This window comes from Myotis myotis, unplaced genomic scaffold, assembly GCF_014108235.1.
Source record: "Myotis myotis isolate mMyoMyo1 unplaced genomic scaffold, mMyoMyo1.p scaffold_m19_p_4, whole genome shotgun sequence".
Lineage (NCBI taxonomy): Eukaryota > Metazoa > Chordata > Mammalia > Chiroptera > Vespertilionidae > Myotis > Myotis myotis.
Window position 1 is genome coordinate 124,552,422 of NW_023416346.1, and position 24,285 is coordinate 124,576,706.

At 41.4% G+C, this 24,285-nt stretch overlaps 1 protein-coding gene across 4 annotated transcripts in view; it reads left to right on the forward strand.

Annotated features, from left to right (window-relative positions):
* CTPS2 (CTP synthase 2) overlaps nt 1-24,285 on the forward strand; it is a 133,437-nt gene that overhangs the window by 99,972 nt on the left and 9,180 nt on the right. For 3 of the 4 annotated variants that reach the window (XM_036305258.1, XM_036305261.1, XM_036305260.1), the window contains exons 15-17: nt 8,757-8,812; nt 11,321-11,417; nt 17,172-17,316. In XM_036305258.1, the coding sequence (XP_036161151.1) occupies nt 8,757-8,812; nt 11,321-11,417; nt 17,172-17,316 (298 nt within the window). Of the gene's footprint in view, nt 1-8,756; nt 8,813-11,320; nt 11,418-17,171; nt 17,317-24,285 lie in introns of those variants that run through there. The other variant, XM_036305262.1, reaches the window with a different exon arrangement.

A 24,285-nucleotide genomic window follows, 5' to 3' on the forward strand; every position in this document is an offset into this window, starting at 1 on the left:
TAATTATATATGTGTTTTCCGATGGTCTTAGGCGACCCCTGTGAAAGGGTCGTTCAACCCCCAAAGGGGTCGCGACCCATAGGTTGAGAACCGCTGCTCTAAAATGTAACTCTCAAAACACACATTTTACAATTGTTAAATGCTTCTTTACCTTTCAGATATGTATATTTTATTGCATGTAAGTTACACCTCAATTTGAAAAAAACACCCCATATTTTAGATGGGAACGTAGATGGTAGGACTTATCCCCTTATAGTGACACCTTATTTTGGTTGATTAACTCATTAGATGACTTTTGAAAAGTAAGGGTACTTGAGCCCTAACCGGTTTGGCTCAGTGGATAGAGCCTCCACCCTCAGACTGAAGGATCCCTGGTTCAATTCCGGTCAAGGGCATGTACCTTGGTTGCGGGCACATCCCCAGTAGGGGGTGTGCAGGAGGCAGCTGATCGATGTTTCTCTCTTATCTATATTCTACTCTCTATCCCTCTCCCTTCCTCTCTGTAAAATCAATAAAAATACATTAAAAAAAAAAGTAAGGGTACTTTGAAGAGTGAGAAATCTAGAGTGAAGTGTGGCTAGAGATGAAGGGGGTCAGGCTCAGGTGAGAGGGGAGAGAGGGCACCGAGGAACATTTTTATGGGAGGGCTTTAAGATTCCAAAAGTGAACTTGATCGTTTTGCCTGTGGCTCAGCTGAGCATGAGAGATGGGAAGATAAGAGAGTACAAAGCAATTCAGACAAGGTTCAGGCTCTTTCAGGGGACAGCTGACAACTTGTTTGATGTGTTTCCAAAGTGTTACAGGCACCAGGCTTACGTTTTTTTGGTCAGTTCCCAGACATGTTGCCACGACTTGCCCTGGAATGGAAGCAAGTCTTTATCTGTGCCAAGTGTGGTTTTCAAACCAAAGTGCCACCTACCAGAAAGAACATGTTTTTTGGATCAGTCAGGTAACGTGTTTGAATACAGCACACTCTGGTGTATGTGCGTTGGTAGAAATGCTAGAGTAAACTCAATTTAAAGCAGTCTGAATTCCACATGCAATTTGTATAACTCTGCCCTCCAAATCAGCATCCAAATGGTTAGGGAGCCCTTGCCTTTAGAAACAGAGGAATGCCAGGGGTGGAAGGGTGCAGAGGAGCCCTGAGGGCTCCGGGAGGCATAGAAGGGAAAGGGCCAGCCCCCGAGCCCTGTGCTGAGCTGGGCAGGAGGGGGCATCGTTAAAAGTGAGTGGATGTCATTTGCCCTTTAGGGGTGCCCAGACATGTGGAGGATGGAACACCAGGACATACTGGAAGGAGCCAGGAGCCCCCTCCCCTGCAGGGCACCGGACACACTGGAGACCAGATTCTGGTGATTCCCCATTCAGAATTCTGAGATAATAACCCTCATCTCAGGGCAGGTGACAACGAGGACAGTGAGAATTGACTTGGCACTGGCAGATGTCACCTGGCAGACGAAGCTGGGAGAGCTCCTCTGGGCAATGCCACAGGCAGTGTGGCAGAGTCTAGAGTGCAGAAGGCCAGCTCAGCCAGCTGGAATCAGAAGGTAGAAATTGAATGTTTTAGAACAAGACTTCACTCCTTTTGGGGATCTTCCTTGCATCTATAATAATAAAAGTAAAAGTGTGATACGCTAATTAGACTGGATGTCCTTCTGGATGACCTTCTGGACGAAGCCAGGGCTGTGAGGGAAGCCTGGGTCCCTGGTGCCAGAGGAAAGCTGGTGCCAGCAGCCCAGGGAAGGAAGGCCTACTCTTGCATGAATTTCGTGCATCGGGCCTCTAGTTTTCTTATGAGAAGGACTTGCCCGGCCAGTGTGGTTCAGTGATTGAACGTCAACCTATAAACCAGGAGGTCATGGTTCGATTCTTGGTCAAGGCACATGCCTGGATTGCAGGCTCGATCCCCAGTGTGGGGTGTGCAGGAGGCAGCTGATCAATGATTCCCTCTCATCATTGATGTTTCTATCTCTCTCTCCCTCTCCCTTCCTCTCTGAAATCAATAAAAATATATTTTCAAAAAAGAAGGAAGAGGACTTGACTAAACTCTAGGTTCTACTTTACTGTAAAAGAACAAGGTTTTTGTTCTGAGAACACAGAGGCAAGAGGGTACTGAGTGGGTCCCAGTGTTAATGAGCTGGGTAAAATTCATGGTATTGGAAATTCAGAGTGGTTCAGTCTCCCTTTTGAAAGAACTGAAAGAAATAGGGGTATGGGGAGACAAATTATCATGGGCTGGAAAAATCGTTTTTGCTTTCTTATCTCTTATCAAAGCATTGATAGAGAAAAACAGTTTCTGGTTCCTGGTGTAATTAGATTCTTGGGAAGCTTAAGGGGAAAAAAACATACCTTGCAGAAAGTCTTGGCTGGGTTAATGAGGTGATTTACAAAACAGTTTAAAAGAGGTCACCAGGGATGTAGGGGTGCCGAAGGTCTATGCCACGGCAATTTGTCGTGCTGAGACACAAATTCGAAAGGATCATGGGGCCTTTGACAGTGTGCCAGCAGCGAGCCTGCTGCCTCCCCGTGGACAGGCCACACTGCAGAGTGGCTCTTTTCCACGGCTTTGTCCTGCCTTTTGCTGGGAAAACCATTTGCTAAAGTGTATTTGGTGTTTTTTAAAAATATATATTTATTGATTTCAGAGAGGAAGGGAGAGGGAGAAAGAGAAACATCAATGATGAGAGAGAATCATTGATTGGCTGCCCCCTACATGCCCCCCACTGGGGATTGAACCCACAACCTGGGCATGTGCCCTGACTGGGAATTGAACCGTGACCTCCTGGTTCATAGGTTGACGCTCAACTGCTGAGCCACACCCAGCTGGGCTAATGTGTATTTGTTAATATGGGAGTTCATAGGTCTTAGACATAGCTCCTTTAGTCATAACAGATAGCATTTATGTTTCCCTTACTGGACTAACACTGTCCTGAGTACTTCACCCAGGGGAGCTAGTGGAGTGGTTAGCAGCCTAGCCCCTGGGAGCACACTGCCTCATCAGAGGCCTTAGCTGCTATGCCTCAGTTTCCGTATCCGTAAAACAGACATAAGAATAGCACATGCCTCATGAGTTTCATGTGAGAATTAAATCAGTCATATATGTGGGTCTTTAGAACAGTGCTTGGCACAGAAAAAGCACTATTCAAGTGTGGCTATTAGGATCATAAATGTGAAGGGTTTATTGTATTGACCTGTGATTCTCCCAAAGCTCAGGGTAAACTTCAGTTAGTGACCTAGTATTGAAAGTGGGGTCCCACTAGGGCAGTGGGAAGGGAGAAGGGATGGGCTCGAGGAGAGGGGGAGCAGATAGCCCCTTTACCTTGCTCCCCACCTCCTAAGATGGACTAGTAGAAGAATACAGAAAATGTAAGAAAAGAGATGTTAAAACTAGGATAAACATACTAAATGGGGGTGTGGGAGAGAGACAAACAATGAAAAAGAGGGTAACTTTGCAATGTAGAACTAAAGGCAAGGACTAGCATTTTTAAAGTAGAAAGTTAGCATTTTGATACTAGAAAATTGAAGTAAGAGCAGATTATAAAAAATAAAAGTAGGGAAAGGGGAGGAGTTTAGATATTTGAAATGTGATGTTTTATAAAATTTAAAGGAATGATAACTAAAATCCAAAAGTAATAAATGAAGATGAAACATTGTGGCTGGCCTTACTCACTTTCTAAGCACCAGTAATTAAGGTATTATGTAGCCGGCTGGCTTGGCTAAGTGGTTGAGCATTGACCTATGAATCAGCAGGTCATAGTTCCATTCCCAGTCAGGGCACATGCCCAGGCTCGAACCCGTGTGGGGCATGCAGAAGGCAGCTGATCAATGATTCTCTCTCATCATTGATGTTCCTATCTCTCTCTTACTCTCCCTTCCTCTCTGAAATCAATAAGAAATATATTTTTTAAAATTATTTGGAGGTGGTGGTAGCTACAATGATTTTGGCAATTACAACAATCAATCTTCAAATTTTGGGCCTATGAAAGGAGGAAACTTTGGAGGCAGAAGCTCTGGCCCTTATGGTGGTGGAGGTCAATGCTTTGCCAAACCACGAAACCAAGGTGGCTATGGCAGTTCCAACAGCAGCAGTAGCTATGGCAGTGGCAGAAGGTTTTAATTACTGCCAGGAAACAAAGCTTAGCAGGAGAGGAGAGCCAGAGAAGTGACAGGGAAGCTACAGGTTACAACAGATTTGTGAACTCAGCCAAGCACAGTGGTGGCAGGGCCTAGCTGCTACAAAGAAGACATGTTTTAGACAATACTCATGTGAATGGGGAAAAAAACTCAAGGACTGTATTTGTGACTAATTGTATAACAGATTATTTTAGTTTCTGTTCTGTGGAAAGTGTAAAGCATTCCAACCAAGGGTTTTAATGTAGATTTTTCATTTTGGACCCATGCTGTTGATTGCTAAATGTAATAGTCTGATCATGATGCTGAATAAATGTGTCTTTAAAAAAAAAAAATTAAGATATTATATATGTCATTTCAGTTGTTCCTGTCAATGTCCCCAGGATATAGCTTCATTTTGCATGAGAGAAGGGAATCTTAGGAAGGTTAAGTTCACTTGCTAGAATGCTATTCCTGAGCTTATTTCAGAGCCTGAATTCTTTTTTTTTAACATATTTTTATTGATTTTTTGCAGAGAGGAAGGGAGAGGGATAGAGAGTTAGAAACATCGATGAGAGAGAGACATTGATCAGCTGCCTCCTGCACACCCCCCATTGGGGATGTGCCCGCAACCAAGGTACGTGCCCTTGACCGGAATCAAACCTGGGACCCTTCAGTCCGCAGGCCGACGCTCTATCCACTGAGCCAAACTGGTTAGGGCAGAGCCTGAATTCTTGACCGCTTCACTATACCGAATGGCTGGACCTTAATCAAACAGGGGAATGGCAAAAACTAACAGCTTCCAGAGCTCAAAGCATCCTTGTGCCGAGAGCCCTGAGACAGTTTCTCAGGTTTCAAGAGAAGTGTCTTGTGGGAGGAGAGCAGGGGTGCAGAAAGTAAAGACCCATCCCTGGCTTCTGAAAGGCATTCTGAAACCATGTTTTTGGTATGAGGCAAGATACAAGCACTGAATCAACATTGTACTGAGCAGCTGGACCAATAGGACCCGGTAGGGAATGTAAACGTGTCAAACATCCAGGTATGAGAAATGCCACAGCCTAAGCTCAACAATCAGTGGCAGCTGCAGTGGGCCTCAGCGTTAGAGAGGAAGCAGGGCCCTGACCGGTTTGGCTCAGTGGATAGAGCGTCGGCCCACGGACTGAAGTGTCCTGGGTCATGTACCTTGGTTGCAGGCTTGATCCCCAGTAGGGGGCATGCAGGAGGCAGCTGATGGATGATTCTCTCTCATCAATGTTTCTATCTCCCTCTCTCTAAAAAATCAATAAAATATTTTTTTAAAAGAGAGGCAACAAGGAGTGGTGGGGACTGCGGCAAATTGACAAATTGACATGCACTTGCCCCATCAAAGGAGTAACTGCTACAACTGATAGTTGCATGAAGAACTGTGGATTCACTATCACAACATTGTAAATTTTCAAGAGAATATGGGAATTGGGATTTTTAGTAGAGATTTGATTTTTAAATGTTGGTAACTTATTTAAAAATTTAAAACATGCCTGCCAATGCTATGTACACCAGATATACCAAATGTCTGTACTCTGGGCAGCCTCTTGGGATTCATGGACATTTGGTTTGTTTCCATGTTTTACCTTGCATAGCTTTTTGGGGGGAAATTTTTGACTTTGAGAAGAAAAGAAAAGAAAAAGAAATCAGGTTCAGTTGCTAGGATTGCTAACACAAAGGTGGGGGTGAGCAGGACCATTAATGGGTTAAAAACATATTATAGCCCTAGCCAGTTTGGCTCAGTGGATAGGGCATCGGCCCTGCTGACTGGAGGATGCTGGGTTTGAATCCAGTCAAGGGCACGTACCTCAGTTGCAGGCTCGATCCCCCACCCTGATTGGGACACATGCGGGAGGCAACCAATCCATGTGTCTCTCTTACATCAATGTGTCTCTGTTTCACCCCTCCCTTCTACTCTCTCTCTCTCTCTCTCTCTAATATAGGAAAGTTTCATTTTTGTCCTTTTTCATGGATATGGCAATGGTTTAATTTTGTAAATTCATTCTTCACAGATTTGTAAGTGATCAAGATAGATTTTGAAAGCAGAAAGTAACATTTTCAAAGTTCTGAAAACATGTTTCATTATATACCATATAATATATATATATATATACACATACATATATATATATATTTCCTCATTCACTCATTCAACAAATATTTATTGAGTGACTGCTTATGGGTTAGGCACTCAAAAATTGAGAGAACGGGTCCCTATCTTGTCTGTTATCTTGTAGAGCTTCTGTTTGGATCTCAGAGTCTAGAGATAACAATAGCAATCTCATGGGTCACTTACTGTTCTAGCACTTCACATGTTTTGATTTATTTAATCCTTCCAACAGCCTTACGAACTACAGACTATCATAGTCCCCATTTTACAGTTGAGGAAGCTGAGGCAGAGAGGCAAAGTAAATTTGCCCAAGCCACATAGCCACTAAATGGTGTAGTGGAGTTTAAAGCCTGGCAGTCTGGCTCCAGAGCCACTCTACCCCCTCCCTCTTCCTGTTACCTGAGATATCTTGGCAAACACAGCTTCCCTTAAGCCTGGCAGCAGGCGTAGGCCAGTTTCAAAGTTCACATGCTATCCTGCTAGCCCCAATGAATTAACGTGTAATTCCTTATATCTTAATATGTAGATTTTTTGCCAATTTCCTTACCATTTCTGTTAATATTGGCAGGCGCTGTCATTGAATTTGCTAAGTCATCTGTTGTAATGAAGGAGACAGGGAAGAGATTTTGGACTATAGGAGGAAAAGGTCAATCACAAAGTCAGAAGTCATAAGGAATCCTCTCAAAATTAGGTCCAAATCTTTGAGCCACGTTTTCCTGTAGTTTCCTGAAGTTTCATGATGATAGACATGCTTCCGTTTTTCCAGCTGGGCATTACCGTGCTGTTATTTTCCATTTTTCCTTTTATTTTTTATGAACTGATAGTTCGACTACCAAGGCTCTGTCTTGAATTCCCCCCCCCCCAATAGCCCCCCCCCCAATCACGCATGGCATGCTATAGTTCTCTCAAAGGAGCTCCCTGCCTCCACTATTCCTGTTCATTTTTTTTTCTAGAACGTATACCTAAATACCCCCTACCATTAACATCATCACCAGAGAGTTCAGTCTATATGGATAGAATTGCAAATAGAAGTTCAGTCACAGTAACTGATCATACGGAGTCACATGAGAATACAACCAATTTGCATTTTCTTCATCTGAGTCAAAATTGCAAACATCCTGTTCCACACTTCATGGCATCTGGGAGAGTGTGGTGATCCCCTGCCTGTGTAACTGAGCACTGCTCCCAGTTCTGTTGGGCTTTGACGATGCGTTCCAGCACTGTTGGCAGGTCCTCTCGTCTCTTGGCTGTGTGCCTGGGGCCTGCATCGTGAGGGCTGGGACTGACTGAGGAAGTCGTCGTTGGCCTCTCCGACTGTTCCAGTGCTATAACCCACTTGGCGCTTGGGCCATCCTGCTTCTCCACCTGCCCCAGTGGGGCCTGTTCCTGAGAGGTGTCTGGTGATGGATTCCTATCCACCTGACACTGTGGGTACTGGCTACCCCACTGATCATCATGCCCATGGCCAAATAAGTCATGCCCTGGGCTGCAGCACTTGCAGGGACAGAGGCATGTTTAATAAGAAGCCCCACGTGTGATTCTCAGCCATGCACTCCTGATTAAGAACCTTGATATAGCCTGGCCAGGTGGCTCAGTGGTTGAGCGTTGACCTATGAACCAAGAGGTCACAGTTTGATTCCCGCTCAGGGTATACATGTCCGGGTTGCAGGCTCCATCCCCAATGGGGGGCGTGCAGGAGGAAGCCCATCGATGATTCTCTCTCATTATTGATGTTTCTATCTCCCCGTCCCTTCCTCTCTGAAATCAATAAAAAATATATATATTTTTAAAAAAAGAACCTTGGTATAGACATGCTCGTTTAATCCAGCAGTCCTCGATTCCTGATGCTCAGCTTGTTTCCAGTTGTTCTCTGTTAAATAACAGGAGTGAGCGTATTCGTGGTTAAATCTCTGTCCTCGTTTCTATTTTCTGGGTTAAATTTTTAGAGGTCGAATTTTAGACTCAAAGGACAGGCATATTTTTAAGGTGGGATGTAAAGCATTGTCGCCAGTACTGTGTGAAAATGTGTAGTGGAGAAAGCATTGGGCCAGGTGGGAGGAGGCCTGGGCTCAAGGCCGCACTGTGCTGCCAGCAGGGCAGAGCTTTGGGCAAGTTTTTTGGTTTTGTTTCTCTTCCTTTGGTTTCATTTTCTTCTTTTGTAAAATGAGCCCCGTTATGAATCTGCACAGAAGCGATAGTGTGGATGTTACTCGGTCTCTCAGTCCTGCAGGTAAGTGTATAAAAAGAGGGAACATCTGCTGGAGTCCGCAGGAGACTGGAGTAACAGCGGGCTTCCCTTTATGCAATGTGATGGCTTACTTGAGAATTGCTTCTGGGCTTCAAAGAAGTGATTGCCGTCCTGTATTATAAGAGAAGAAAATCTAGATCACTATCTGAAATCTAGTTCATTTTTAGGCCTCTGGTAGAGATTAAAGAGATTCCACACATAAGACATGGGTGTGGTTCCAAAGCTGATTACTCCAATATTAATTTCACTCTTGTATTGTTACAGGGAAACTTTATGGTGATGTTCCTTTTATAGAAGAAAGACACAGACATCGGTATGAGGTATGCTTTCACACTGAGTTACTGGAATATAGATGCTTAGTCCATGGGTCATGTGGGGGTAGAGTAGATACCAGAACAAGCCCAGGGCTCTGTTTTGAGGGAGGACTGGTGGGAATGGATGCTGAATAGGCTACCAGTAGTGGAAAATAACTTGCTGAGTGTGGGCCATTTTTCGTCTTATTTCCATTGGGAACTGGCCTAACTGGTGGGACAAAAAACTATTGATCTGCTTTGCCTAAGTGGTGGCTAGAAGGTACAAGAACTACTATGTATACAATAGTGTGGCCATTAATTTCTTCATACTTATTTGGCATCTGATATGCACTGGAGATGAAAGACACCCCTGGTCTCCCTCCTGTTGGGGAGCTTACATTCTAATTGGAGAAGACAAAATATAAGATAACAAATAAGAAGAATTACACATTAAATCATGTATCAGACAAGGTACTTGTATCTAGAATATATAAATAATTCTTACAATTTCATTATAAATAATGGCAAAGGATCTCATTAGACATTTCTCCAAAAAAAGATATGCAGATGGCTAATAAGGAAATGAAAAGATGCTCAACATTGTTTGTCATCCGGGAAATGCAAATGAAAGCCACTTCACATCCACTAGGATAGCTATAATCAAAAGATGGATAATAACAAGTGTTGGTGAGGATGTAGAGTAATTGGAACTCTCATGCATTACTGGTGGGAATGTAAAATGGTTGAGCAACTTTGGAAAAGGGTCTAGCAGTTCCTCAAAAGGTTGAACACAGAGTTACCATATGACATAGCAATTCCACTTCTATGTAATTAACCAAGAGAAATGAAAATATACATCTACACAAAAACTTGTACACAAATTATTACAGCAGCATTTTTCACAGTAGCCAAAAAAGTGGAAACAACCCAAATGTCCATTAGCTAATGAACGAAAAATAAAATGTGATGTATTCATACAATGAATATTATTTGACAATAAAAAGAAATGTTGGTATATGCTATAACATAGATGAACCTAGAAAACATTATGCTAAGTGAAAAGAAGCCAGTTACAAAAAACCACATACTGTGTAATTCCATTAATATGAAGTGCCCAGAATACACAAATATATAGAGAAAGAATGTAGATTAGTGGTTGCTAGGACTATGGAGAGGGTGATGAGGTGGGGGTTGAGGGGTGATGGTTAGAGGGTGCAGGGTATATTTTGGATTGATTGTGGTGATGGTTGAAACCTATATACTATATACCATTGAGTTGTACACTTTTTAAAATTTAATATAATTTTATTGATTTCAGAGAGGAAGGGAGAGGGAGAGAGAAATAGAAACATCAATGATGAGAGAGAATCATTGATCAGCTGCCTCTTGCACACCCCACACTGGGGATCCAGCCCGCAACCTGGGCATGTGCCCTGACAGGGAATTGAACCATGACATCTTGGTTCATCGTTGACGCTCAACCCCTGAGCCATGCCAGCTGGGCAAGTTGTACACTTTTTTTTTTTAATGGGTGAATCGTAAGGTATATGAATTATATCTCAATTAAGCAGTTAAAAAAGGGAGAAAAGTTTACAAATTCTGAGAACTAGCCCAATGTGAAAAAACAAAATAAAAGCATATGTGCTTAAGACTGAGAAGGATAAGTGAGACCCCACTTTGGTTTTAGATGAGGAAGTGCTTTTTGTGAAGGAGAGGTTGAAAAGTATGGGGAAAAGCTATGAGATGAGTGAGGGAAGGGGCTGTGAACCAGGTCATCAAGTTGTCATCTATAACCAGTATTTTATTTTATTTTTATTTATTTATTTATTTTTTAAAAAATATATTTTATTGATTTTTTTACAGAGAGGAAGGGAGAGGGATAGAGAGTTAGAAACATCCATGAGAGAGAAACATTGATCAGCTGCCTCCTGCACACTTCCTGCTAGGGATGTGCCTGCAACTAAGGTACATGCCCTTGACCGGAATCGAACCTGGGACCGTTGAGTCCGCAGGCCGACGCTCTCTCCACTGAGCCAAACCGGTTAGGGCTATAACCAGTATTTTAGTAGAAAACTTGCTCCAAGCTTATTTTTAGAGCTTTTATGTAACTAAATGTAAACAAAGCATTGGTGTTAGTCACAGGGTAAATAAGATGGTTTTAGTCCTCAAGCAGATTTGTGATTTGGAGAGAGATAGTTAAATTTTCACATAACTCATGGCAAGAAACAAATAGGGGGATGGCTATAAATAGCTGGTCTCAAGGTCTCAAATAAAAAAAATGTCTGTTTCGCAGTCCTACTTTTTGAATCTCATCTTTGGGTGAGAGAACGTGGGCCTCCCACATTTAAGGTCTGTGATTAGACTGTTTCTCAGGTTCACCATGAGTTTAAAAATAGGTTGACTATAGAAATTAAGTACTGGTTAGAACATCACTGAAATGGAAAACCCACCCAGTTGATGTAGGCCCTTTTAATAAGCTGATATGTCTGTATTGCTCTGCTGCCCAAAGACATTTAATTTCTTGTTCTTTTCCAGGTGAACCCTGCCTTGGTCAACCAATTTGAGCAGAGTGACTTAAATTTTGTAGGTCAGGATGTTGATGGGGAGAGGATGGAAATCATTGAACTGGCAAGTAAGTGGGCTCTCCATTTTTGAATTTTTGTGTTGAGCTAACATCTTTTTTTTTTTTTCCATAGACATATGAAGCTGTAACTTGATACCCATTTTATTTGGTCTCTTTCTTTTCCGCTCTCCTTTGAAATAAATTTGCAACTAAATAGAAAGCATGCAGCTAAGTATAAAGTATGTGAAAAAACAGACCGCTTGTAATCCTAATCATTTTGGGCCTGTTAGTATGAATGTGCCATACAATGATGTATTGTTCTACAAGTTCTATCAGTAGTATGCTTCCTTACCATCCTTACCCCATTCTCTTGTAGTCAGCATCTAGGTTAGGCACTCTGGGAAAGGCAGGCAGCCTACTGTTGAGTAGTATTTTTCTTTACTTTCTCCTTTGAGGGAGAATGGCCCAGTGCCGTCTCACTATTGGTGACTGGTATTGACATCTGTTGTGTGTGGCCGTCTCACTATTGGTGACTGGTATTGACATCTGTTGTGTGTGGGACCTGGTCCCTCACCTAGTGTCTGCCTTTCCCTATTGCTCATGTTCCATGGTCAAGTGTGGGCCAGTTGCTGCACTCAGACTTATTTTTTTAAGTATTTATTGGTTTTTTAGAGAGAGACATCATTTTGTTGTTCCACTCATTTATGCATTCATTGGTTGATTCTTGTATGTGCCCTCACTAGGGAATCGAACCCATAACTTTGGCATATTGGGAAGATGCTCTAACCAGCTGGGCTACTAGGGCAGGGCTGCATTCAGACTTCTTAGTGAGATCAAACAAAGAAATTGGACTTCTGTTGAGTAAGATCACTGAAGAAGTTGTGTGGCTGGGCTGGGGCACCCTTCAGGAGCATAGGCACAAACCATACATGTGTTAGTGACAAGAGAGAGGACAGTGTTCTCATTCAAAGCTGCAAAGACAGGGTAAGCTCATGTCTACAGCTGGTCCCAGCTCTCTCTCTTGATTTTCTAGCCCAGGGTTTGCCAGACTTTGGCTGGTGGGCCAGATTCAGTCTGCTCACTATTTTTGTACAGTTCATGATCTAAGAATGGCTTTTACACTTTTAAATAGTGCCAGGGTTTCTCACCCTTACCATCACTGACATGTGGAACAGGATAATTCTTTGTGGTGGGGGCTGATCTGAGCACTGCTGGATATTTGACAGCATCCCTGGTCTCTACCCATTGGATGCCAGTAGCACCACCTGCACCACCCTCCAAGCTTCGACACTAAAAAACATCTTCAGACATTGTTAAATGTCCCTGAGGGGCACATTTGCCTCTGGTTGGGAACCACTGTTTCGGATCATCAGGTTTGAAATTGGATTTATTTAGCTCCCTTGCCCCTTCATACCCCCAACTTGTAATCGGTTCTTAAGTCCTGTAGATTCCATCTCTGGAAAGATCTCTTTTGGTTGGGATTGTATTCTCATCCCTACCACCTAGTCCCAGGGTGTGGTGACTCATAACAAGGACAGAGCTCTGGCTGTGCAATGTATGTGACACTAATTTGTTGTATAAACCACTCTCACTTATTGAATGCTTAGTATGTACAGGATACTCTAAAAAGTGGTAGCATAATTTTCTAGAACCTTCCTTTTCACCTATAGCCTTTAGGCTCCAGATAACCTGGACTACTTACTCTTCTAACTTTCTACTTCTTTTTCCATCTTAGCCTATGTCACTATCCTTTGTTTCAAATTTCTTTGTCCCTTCCTTTTCTGTCTCTAATCTGTTAAGATACTTCAGGAGTCCCCAGGAGGTAGGAGAGTTGAAGTTGGAAAAGGCATTTTTGAACTTAATAGTATGTTACCTGTGTCCTGAAAGAAGGAAAGCAATGGACATTAGTGTGCACTCCTAGATGCTTCTCACAAGACCCCCATGCTAAGGACTCTGCATGCCTTATTTAAATTATAAGGCTAATGATGTTACTTCCACCTTACAGAGAAGGAGTCTGTGTGCAAAGAGGTAAAGTAAACTGCCCAGGGCCATCCAGTTAGTACCTGGCCAGGTTATTGACTCCTGCCACCACTCCTGTGGGGTTTTATTGTTCCTTCATTTTCATTGGACATTCAATTTAAGATTATCAATCCATGTTTTGAATTAGAATATGAGAATTTATTTCCCATAGTCTTTCTAATGGGAATGCCCATCATTTAGAATTTATACAGTGTGGATCACTGGCATGTATGTGAGAGGTCAGAGACTTTCTTCAACAGATTATTATTTGTTTACTTGGTTCAAATATTTATTCTCTGTTAATTCTCCTGGTTTTCATTATTTTCAGCAAATATGAGAAGTCTCATCACAAAGTTTTAGATTTCCATTGACACTTGCAAATTTCATGTGGGTTGCAAAGGAAATGAGAGCTGCTATAAAACCTTGCAAGTTTTAAAAGCTGACCACAGGGAATTGATTTTATTATGGAAAATTCTCCAGAAGATTTGGATCTTAGCTGCCTCTTAGAAAAGCATATCCATGAATTTCTATATTACTAAAGCAATTCTAAAAGGAACAACAAAGCTTGAGATTAGTATAATGTCAGAATTTTGTTCAAAGCAATTAAGAGCATTATTTAAAAGATACTTTGACTGATAGAACATCACCAAAATAAAAACTTTATAGTTTCCTTCCTCATATTAGCATAGGGGATTTTTTTGATAAAGTGATTCAGAGCAATGATCCATTCATTTAAATATTCTGTCCCTGACTCTGACATGATCCATTATTCAGCTTCTGTCTGCAATGGTACAAAAACACAATTACTGTCTGCTTCTTTCAAAGATATCACTAGATGCTGTGCTGTAAGATTCATTGCATCTTAAATTTAAAGCTGCACTGCTTAGTTTCTTTTCTAAGTGTAGATGATTTCTCTTCTACTTTTCTTGAGGGGACACATTCCTGAGAGAAGGTGGCATTCCCCTACCAAACTTTCATTCCTGAGTGTCCCTTTAATTTAAGGAGGTTTCTTCTTAGATGTGATGAACTAGTAGAGCAAGTATGTCAAACTCAAAGGCTAACATGGGCCAAATAAACAAGGTTTAAGTTTATGTGGGCTGCAAAAAAACAAAAGCTTCCATTTTCATAGAAACGTAGGTTTATTTCAATAGAGACATGCTGAATACAAAGGGCTGAAATAAATGAGTCATCGTTAACATAAAATCATAGAACATTTTAATAAAAATTAATATTTTTTCTTGAACATTAACTTACAAACACTAAATAACTACACAAATTAATAAATGTAATGCAAATAAACCTATTTTTCTTGTTCTCCGAAAGTGAAATATTTCCTGTTGCGCACACCAAAAACAAGTCAGTCCAAGACTAATGACGTGGCCGTTGGCTCTAAAATATTCGCTGCTAGTATTACTGGAGAGAAATGATGTGCATGCACATAAGGGAAAGGAATGCAGCACGATTCTAGTAATCAGTCATTAGTGAACTTTGTGGTTCGTTATTAATAACTAGAGGCCCAGTGCACGAATTCATGCATGGGTGGGGTTCCTTGGCCTGGCCGGCGATCGAAGCCTATCGGGGGGCCGGCCGGCTGGGAGGAGGGGCTGTGGGAGGTTGGCTGTGAGAGTGCACTGACCATCAGGGGGCAGCTCCTGTGTTGAGCATCTTCCCCGGGTGGTCAGTGTGCGTCATAGCGACTGGTTGACCAGTCATTCTGGTTGTTCGGTCATAACAGTCACTTAGGCTTTTATATCTATAATTATGTATAACAGGATATTGTAAAAATGAAGTTACGAAATTTTTATTAGAATGTTTCTTACATACCGTTATATTGGCTGGGCCACAAAAATATTCGTTGTGGGCTGCATGCAGCCCGAAGGCCATGAATTTGACATGCTTGATGTAGAGGATTTCTACACTGGATTTTTGTAGACTCAGAGCTGTGCAATAGAACTTGCTGCAGTGATACAGTGTTCTGCCCTGTTCAGTATGGTAGCCATATGTAACTATTGAGTATTGAAACATGCTCAATTAATTTGAATAAATTAAAATAGCCATGTGTGGCTAGAGGCTACCATTTTGTAGAGCAAAGCTTTATTTTATTTTTTAAAAAATATTTTTATTGATTTCATACAGGACAGGAGAGGGGAAGAGAAATGGAAACATCAATGATGAGAGAGAATCATTGATCGGCTGCCTCCTGCATGCCCCCCACTGGGGATTGAGCCCACAACCCTGGCATGTGCACTTGACCAGAATTGAATCCAGGACCTTTCGGTCTGCAGGTTGACACTCTATCCACTGAGCCAAACCAGCTAGGGTGCAAAGCTTTAAATAATTTTAGAAGAATGGGCATTTGCAATCAATCATCATGTGCTCACTACTCTACAGTAGCTTTGGGACTCTAGTGGCAAATGATGGGGATTTGTGATTTTGAATTACATACTAGATTTTTAGATCATTTGATAAAACATCTCTCTGAAAGCTTTAAAGTTGTATTTACTTTCCCCTATAAAACTTATTTTATCATAGATAGATAGATAGATATAGATATAGATATATAGAGATATATAACTCAATATCAATTTAAATTATTTTTAAAGTAGGGAATACAGCACACTGACCATGCTCTATATTATAATAATTATGGGGTTAAAGAGTTGCCGAGCCTCTAATTAGGAGTTTCTCCCTAATATGGGAAAAACGTAGTTTTTTTGAGAGTTCCAATTGGGAAGAGGAATTTTTAATCCTATAAAATTTCTATCCAGACTTGGAAATGTTGCCTGTTTAATTCTTATTACAAAACAGGGGATTCCTGTTAAAAGTAGTGGGGGAAAGCTACTTTTCTGTTATTACATCTAGGAGAACTTGAATTGCTCATATAGGGGCTTATTACAATCCTCAATATGAAAATCACTTAATTTCCTACGCTGGTAATGTAAGTAATATATGCTTATTGTAAAGCTTCACATGATACAGAAAAGTATAAAGAAGAAAAAAAAAAACTTAAACTTTTGTCACCTTGAGCCATAACCACTGTTAACATGTTTGAAAGGCCATCCTTTTATCACTCAAAGACCATTCATCACAAGGGATAAGTTGGCATAGACTGAAATATGAGTTCAGTTTCATGGTGCTATCTATGATTAATACCCATCTTAAAGCTGTGACTAGAAAAGCAGTTGTACTTGCTGCATTCCCAGGGGACCCTTACCTTGCCTGAAGCCATCTAAGAGAAAGACTTGTCCTACAGTTAGCCTAGAGTGTGAAGGGTACCATGGAATTGAGCCCATGTAAGTCTTTAAAGGGCCTTCAGAAGCAGGCAGATTGCCTGGCTGGCGTGGCTCAGTGGTTAAATCAGAAGGTTACGGTTTGATTCCCGGTCAGGGCACATGTCCGGGTTGCAGGCTTGATGATCCCCAGTGTGGCCATAGATCAATGATTCTCTCTCATCATTGAGGTTTCTATTTCTCTCTCCCTTCCTCTCTGAAATCAATAAAAATTTATGTATTTTTTTTAAAAAGCTGCAGATTTTGGGAAAGCAGAACTCATCTTGCTGTTCAAAAATTTTTGCTTAACATTGCTTATTCTAATACCACCTTCTACAAATAAAATGTTGGATTTCTAATCTCGTGAGATGTGTTTTGTAATTTGAAATTCTACTGGGAAGATGGACTATGAAAATAACTGGCTATGATGATAAGTTAAATATCTCATCATTGGATGAGTTTCTGATTCAAAGATAAGACCTTTAAAGTATTTCTCGTGTTTGCTTCAATCACATCATGATTGTTCTCATTTCAGATCACCCCTATTTTGTTGGTGTCCAATTCCATCCTGAGTTTTCTTCTAGGCCGATGAAGCCTTCCCCTCCATACCTGGGACTATTACTTGCAGCAACTGGGAACCTGAATGCCTACCTACAACAGGGATGCAAACTGTCCTCCAGGTAACCAGCTTAACAGTGACCCAAGATGCGGTTATTAACACTCTAGGTTTCTCATATACTTTTAAAAAATATGTTTTTATTGATTTCAAAGAGAGGAAGGGGGAGGAAGAGAGAGAGATAGAAACATCCATGAAAGAGACACATTGATTGGCTGCCTCCTGCATGACCCGCAACGGGTAGTGAACCACAACCTGAGCATGTGCCCTGACCGGGAATTGAACTGGTGACCTCTTGGTTCATGGGTCGATGCTTAACACCTGAGCTACACCAGCTGGGCTGTTTTCTTTTTAAAGTGAAGGAACCAAGAGGTCGCAGGTTCGATTCCTGGTCAGGGCACATGCCCGGGTTGTGGGCTCGATTCCCCATCCCCAGTGGGAGATATTCAGGAGGCAACCGATCAGTGATTCTCTCTCATCACTGATATTTCTATCTCTCTATCCCCCTCTCTCTCAAAAATCAATAAAAACATTTAAAAATAATAATAAAGTGACGAATTGTTTTTTCCTTCTTAATAATTGTGACTTTTTCTCTTAATAAAAATGATCTAATCATATCTACAATAGTAACCTGTCAGTTTTCCAAATTATGCTAATTCTGGGGCATTATTTTATAAATTTTTGTCATTTTGATAAGTGAAAAATAGGATTTTCTTTTGTGGATTCTGATTAATATATATATATATATATATATATATATATATATATATATATACACACACACTTTATTGGCTCTTTGTTTTATAAATTATCTGTTCATATCCTTTTCCCTACTTTTCCTTTTGCTATTATATCTTTTTTCTTAATGATTGGCAAACTCTTTATATATGAAGGTCATTAATCCTTTGTTAGGTTGCAAATATTTTTTCAAAGTGATTTTGTTTTCTTCTGAGTTGTCAATGGTAGTTTTTATTTTCCTTAAAGAGTTTGAAATAAGGAATTTATTTAAATAAGTTCTTATTTATGCATATATTTCTTATTTATGTAGTCAAATCTTTTATGAATTCTGTCTTTAGTGTGAGTGTGTAAAGTTTTTTCTTATCAAAAGATTATATAAATAATAATCCATTTTTTCCACTAGCACTTTTGTGGTTTTTATTTTAAATGAAGTTTAAATCTCTAATCTATATGAACTTTATGTTTGGTATAGTGTGTGAGGTAGGGATCTGGCTCCCCCCTCCCCACCCCACCCCACCCCAATTGTTAGTAAGTTGAGTAATTTAGATTTTTTGGGGGATTTTTGTTTTGTTCTTTTAATGTCACCTCTTATTTCTGAACCCTTGCAATGCTTTTCATTATAGCATTATTGTAAATCAAGCCTACTCCCATTATTATTTAACATTTTTAAAAAGGTATTTTGCAGCTCTTCCAGATTAACTGTAGAATGATTTTTTTCTTATTCAGATTATTACAGATGTTCCTCTTCCCCCCCCCCCCCCATATCTCCCCTCCACCTGGTTCCCATCCCACCCCATGCCCTTACCACCTGCCATTGTCCTCATCCATAGGTGTAAGATTTTTGTCCAATCTCTTCCTGCCCCCCCCACACCCCCTTCCCCCCAAGAATTGTCAGTCCACTCCCTTTCTATGCCCCTGCTTCTATTATAGTCACCAGTTTATTCTGACTTAATTTTTAGGTTCACTTGTTGATAGGTATTTATTTGTTGTCACTTTGTTTTTCATAATTTTTATCTTTACCTTTTTCTTCTTCTTCCTCTTCTTAAAGAATATCCTTTAGCATTTCATATATTCCTGGTTTGATGGTGATGAACTCCTTAAGCTTTTTCTTGTCTGTGAAGCTCTTTATCTGACCTTCAATTCTACATGATAGCTTTGCTGGGTAGAGTAATCTTGGTTGTAGGTTCTTGCTATTCACCACTTTGAATATTTCTTGCCACTCCCTTTTGGCCTGCATGGTTTCTGTTGAGAAATCAGCTGACAGTCGTATGGGTACTCCCTTGTAGGTAACTAACTGTTTTTCTCTTGCTGCTTTTAAGATTTTCTCTTTGTCTTTTGCTCTTGGCATTTTAATTATGATGTGTCTTGGTGTGGTCCTCTTTGGATTCCTCTTGTTTGGGGTTCTCTTCACTTCCTGGACTTGTAAGTCTATTTCTTTCATCAGGTAGGGGAAGTTTTCTGTCATGATTTCTTCTAATATGCTTTCAGTATCTTGCTCTCTCTCTCTTCTTTAGGCACCCCGATAATTCAGATGTTGGTACGTTTGAAGTTGTCCCAGAGGCTCCTTACACTATCTTCATATTTTTGGATTCTTTTTTTGTTTTGCTTTTCCGGATGGATGTTTTTTGTTTCTTCATATTTTAAATCTTTGACTTGATTCTTGGGATCCTCTAGTCTGCTGTTGGATCTCCGTATTTTATTTTTAATTTCAGTCAGGGTATGTTTAATTTCTGAATGGTCCTTTTCCATTTCTTTGCCATTCTCATTAAGATCCTTGAAGGTCTAAGTTCCTTGGAGGTCTCACTAAGTTTCTCAGAGGTTCGTAGAAGATTCTTGAGTAACCTTATAACTGTGGTCTTGAACTCTATGTCCTCCATTAGTTTGCTTTCCTCCATTTCTTTCATTTGTGACATGTTTCTTTGTCTCCACATTTTTGGCTGACTGTGAGGACCCGTTGTATCTATAGTGAAAGAACTGCTGTGCTGGAGACGTCCTTATGGAACAGGACTTGCTTCAGTGGGGCTTTGGTGCTCACTGAGTCTGTTTCTTGAGTGTGTCCCTTATGGATGTGAGGAGTTGAAATCTGGTATCTGACCAGGGGTACCCTGGCTCCTGGATCTCCAAGTCAACCACTGTGTGGGTCCACCCAGCAGGAGCTACAGTGATATCAACAGATTTCTCCTCTTTGTTTGGAATTTGGAAGTTTTGGAGCTCTCTGACACAGCTGCAGTTTGTTGTGATAGGCTGCAAAAACGCAGGTGGTTCCTTGACCACTGGCACAGCTTGGGCGGGGATGTAAATTGAGTGGGGCAGGGTCTCAGAGAATCACCAGGGTGGAGCAAACAGCAATGGTTGTTGTCAGCGTCTCTGCAACTCCGACTCCGAGTCTCTGCATCCCTGAGTCCCGTGCCCCCACAGCAACAATGCTCCCTGTGAGCAGCTCTGCGAGAAAGCCACCCTTGCTTTCCGACCTGCTGCACGACAGTCCAGTTTCTCCCCGTAGGAGTCTGGGACCTCAGAATCTCACCTTAAACGAGCTCAGTGCGTTTGAGAGCTTGTCTTCCCTTCCGATTGAAAAAAACCGCGCATCCAGGTGCAGCCCGCCTTGTGCGTGCCTTCGTACCTCTGTTCTTGGCACCTCTGCACCTCCTACTCAGTCTCAATGCACTTCTTTCTTTCCTTCTAGTTGTAGAACTTCCACTGGGCCAGCTTTCCCGTGGTTCTGGATGATAGCTGTTTTGTCTTATAGTTGTAATTTCAGTGTTGTTGTGGGAGGCAGCACACACAGGTTTATTATACCTTACACCGCCATCTTGGTTCCCCCCTGTAGAATGATTTTTGAAATCAGGTTTGAGTAAAATAATCCATTGTGGATTTTCATTAAAATTTCTTTACATTTAAATATTAGTTTGGTGAGAATTTATATTTTATATTTTCTCATCCAAGAATATTATATATAATAACTTTAAAAGTGGAAAAAACTAGCCAGAATTATAGACTATACCTAAGTTAGCACCATACCTAGGGTTAGTACCATAATAATTGGATATGTATTATTTAGACGATTACCAGTGCCGACCCTCATTCTAGCAAACAACCCTTGTGATATTGCAATTGAGGACTGCTGGGATTGGTGCACGGTGTGTAAGACTGTGCTTGTGTTACACAAGCCTGTTTATTTGCCACATTACCTGCTAGGGGATGCTTACAGTTCCTTAGCATTTCCTTTAACTGTGAGTTCATATGGGAGCAGGCTTTATATATTTTGCATGTCAGACGTCTTACCGAATTAATGATCACTCCTTGCATTCTTGAACCAGTGCACTCATTTTCATGCTGTGCCTTATGGAGCTGGAGGCTGGCCAGCTGTGAAGAGCAGGCTGAGGGCTCCAGGCTCTTTCCTGCTCCAGCCAAGCAGCTCCACTTTATCTGGCTCATGTGGCATGGTTCAGCATGAGATTTCATGCAAAGATGAAGGGTTCTGAGGCTGCATGGCTTATACAGCAGATTGGCGATTCCAGTGTGTTCCCATGTTGGATGTGTGTTGTGACCCTTCTCAGCCACTTTATTGTCTCCACTAGAGGACTGGTGCACGAAATTTGTGCATGGCTAGGGTCCCTAGGCCTGGCCAGCGATCAGGGCCGATTGGAGCCTCTGGCTGCTGGCCGGGGCCCTCCCTTCCCTGGCTGCCAGCCAGGGTCTTCCTTCGTTCTGCGCCACCCCCTGGTGGTCAGTGCACGTTATAGTGAGCGATCGAACTCCTGTTCTCCTGGTCGAACTCCTGAAAGGACAACTTGCATATTAGGCTTTTATAAATATAGATTATTTCAGTGGTCATATGTGAAAGGAGGGTGATAGTGGAGCAAATTAGATGGCTGCGAGAAATAACTCACCCAATAATTCAATGTAACTATCTGGTTGTTTGCAAACATCAACTAATATACAAATGGTATCTGGGTGTGTGGCCTACCCACATGTGTGCTGTATGGCCTGCTGATTCTCACATGGGGCTGGTGGTTTCTGGGTAAGCTTACTGGTAGTTTCTGAAAAAAGTGACTGCTTGCTAGTGACTCCTGAGCAAGACACAGTATGTCTCAGAGAGAAGGAAAATCCCCCTAACAAAACTCTGATGCTGATATTGGTATCACAACAGACTAACAGACTTCCATGGTTGGCAGAGAATTCCTGTGTATTAGCCACACACTGGTGCTTCCTTAAGAGCAGCCAGCATCTTATTTATCTCTGTCTCCCCGGCTCCCTGGCACACAGGTTTGTTTTTTTTATTACCCATTAAAGTAATAAATGTAGATAGTAGGGAGGATGGATATAGTCTAGTCTAATCTTGACACCTTGCAGGGGGGTTTCCAACTAAGAATGGTGACCATGAATTAATCCAGTGACAGACACCAGGATTCCAGAGGAACCTTGCATTTCAACTCCTCTCTGACCACCTCCATGGCATTAGTGAGCATTGAAAAACAAATGGTAGCTTTGATGGCCAGGCTCTAATGTGAGCTGAATTGGGACTATATTTCTGTCAAACAAGATTACTGTCAGTTATCAATCCTAAACAAATGTGACAAGGAATATGAACTCTAAAATAATGACTTCCTTTCCCAGAAATTGGCTAATGATATTTAACTGTATGACACCTGTGTAGCCAACATCTTTAAAACACAGAATGTGAAAATCCTTGGTTTTGAGCAAGTCCACCTGAGCTGTAACCCCAGCATTCTGCCGTGTGGGGAACATTTATCTTTTAGTGCCTAGTAAGTTGCAGTAAGAATATCATTTTGAGCCCTAGCCGGTTTGGCTCATGAATAGAGTGGTGGCCTGCAGACTGAAGGGTCCCGGGTTTGATTCCGGTCATGGGCACATGCCTGGGTTGCGGGCTTGATTCCCAGTGGGGGGCGTGCAAGAGGCAGCCGATCAATGATTCTCATCATTGATGTTTCTATCCTTCTCTTCCTCTCTGAAATCAATAAAAAAATATTTTTAAAAAAGAATATCATTTTGGGATCTAGAGCTGGTGAGCTAAATTCTCAGCTGCTCCACTATGTGTAGAATGATAGCAATTATGAAAACTATTCCATCTTGTTTTAGACTTTAGTGGAAGGTTCAAGATGCATAACAGTTTTAGGAGAGTATTTTTTAGGCTTTTTTAAGCTAAACAAAACTTATATGAAAAATCAAACTAAGGGTCTTATTTTTGGGGGCCCCCCAAGACCACCCATACATTCGATGATTCACTAAAAGGAATCAGAATATAGTTGCACTCACGGCTGAAATTTATTATAGTGATGGAATAAGCATACGCAGCTGGATCAATAAAAGAAAAAGTTATAAGTGGAGTCTGGAGAAATCTGTGTGTAGGTTTTCTTTTCTTGTTTTTTTAATCCTCACCCGAGGATATTTTTTCCATTGACTTTTAGAAGAGTGGAAGGGAGAGGGAGAGACACCAATGTGAGAGAGACACATCGATTGGTTGCTTTCTGCATGCCCCCGATTAGGGCTGGGAACCTGAAACCGAGCTATGTGCCCTGGACCAGAATTGAACCTGGGACCCTTCAGTCTGCAGGTCGATGCTCTATCCACTGAGCTTAACCAGCTAAGGCTGTTTGCAGGTTTTCTGTGCTCTCTCTCTTCTGTGAGGAGTCACACAGAACTCACTCTTCCTTTGTCAATAAAAAGGCAGCAACATGTGTGATGTGTATGCCCAGAGAAGCCCATTTGAGACTCAAGAGTTTAGGGTTTTTATTGGGGGCTGGTTACATAGGCTTTCTCTTTCTAGCAACCACTCAAATTCCAGACTGTGAAAAGGAAAGCAAATATTTACCATAAATCACATTGTTTATATAGCAGCATAGGCCCAGTAAAATGACCTTATTAATTTGTAATGGAGAAAATAATTTCCCAAGTTCCCCTGCAAGCAGACCCTTCTAGAGATAGCAGCCTCAGGCCTGCTGTGTTAACTCCTTTGCACAAATCTAATAAACCATTTTTAGAATAAATAAATCCAATGGGAAATTATGGTCCATTAAAGAAATCTTTATAATTCTTTGCTGATATCTTTCCCCTGGTGTTGAAACATAATTTGTCCCATGTATAAAATGTAACCACAAATTTTCATGGTTTTGCTGGTGTGTAATGTACTGGAATGAGACTATTTCATGTAATTGTGTGTTTTTTTTAAATATATCTTTATTGATTTTAGAGAGGTAGGGAGAGGGAGAGAGAGATAGAAACATTAATGATAAGAGAGAATCATGGATCGGCTGCATCCTGCACGCCCCAC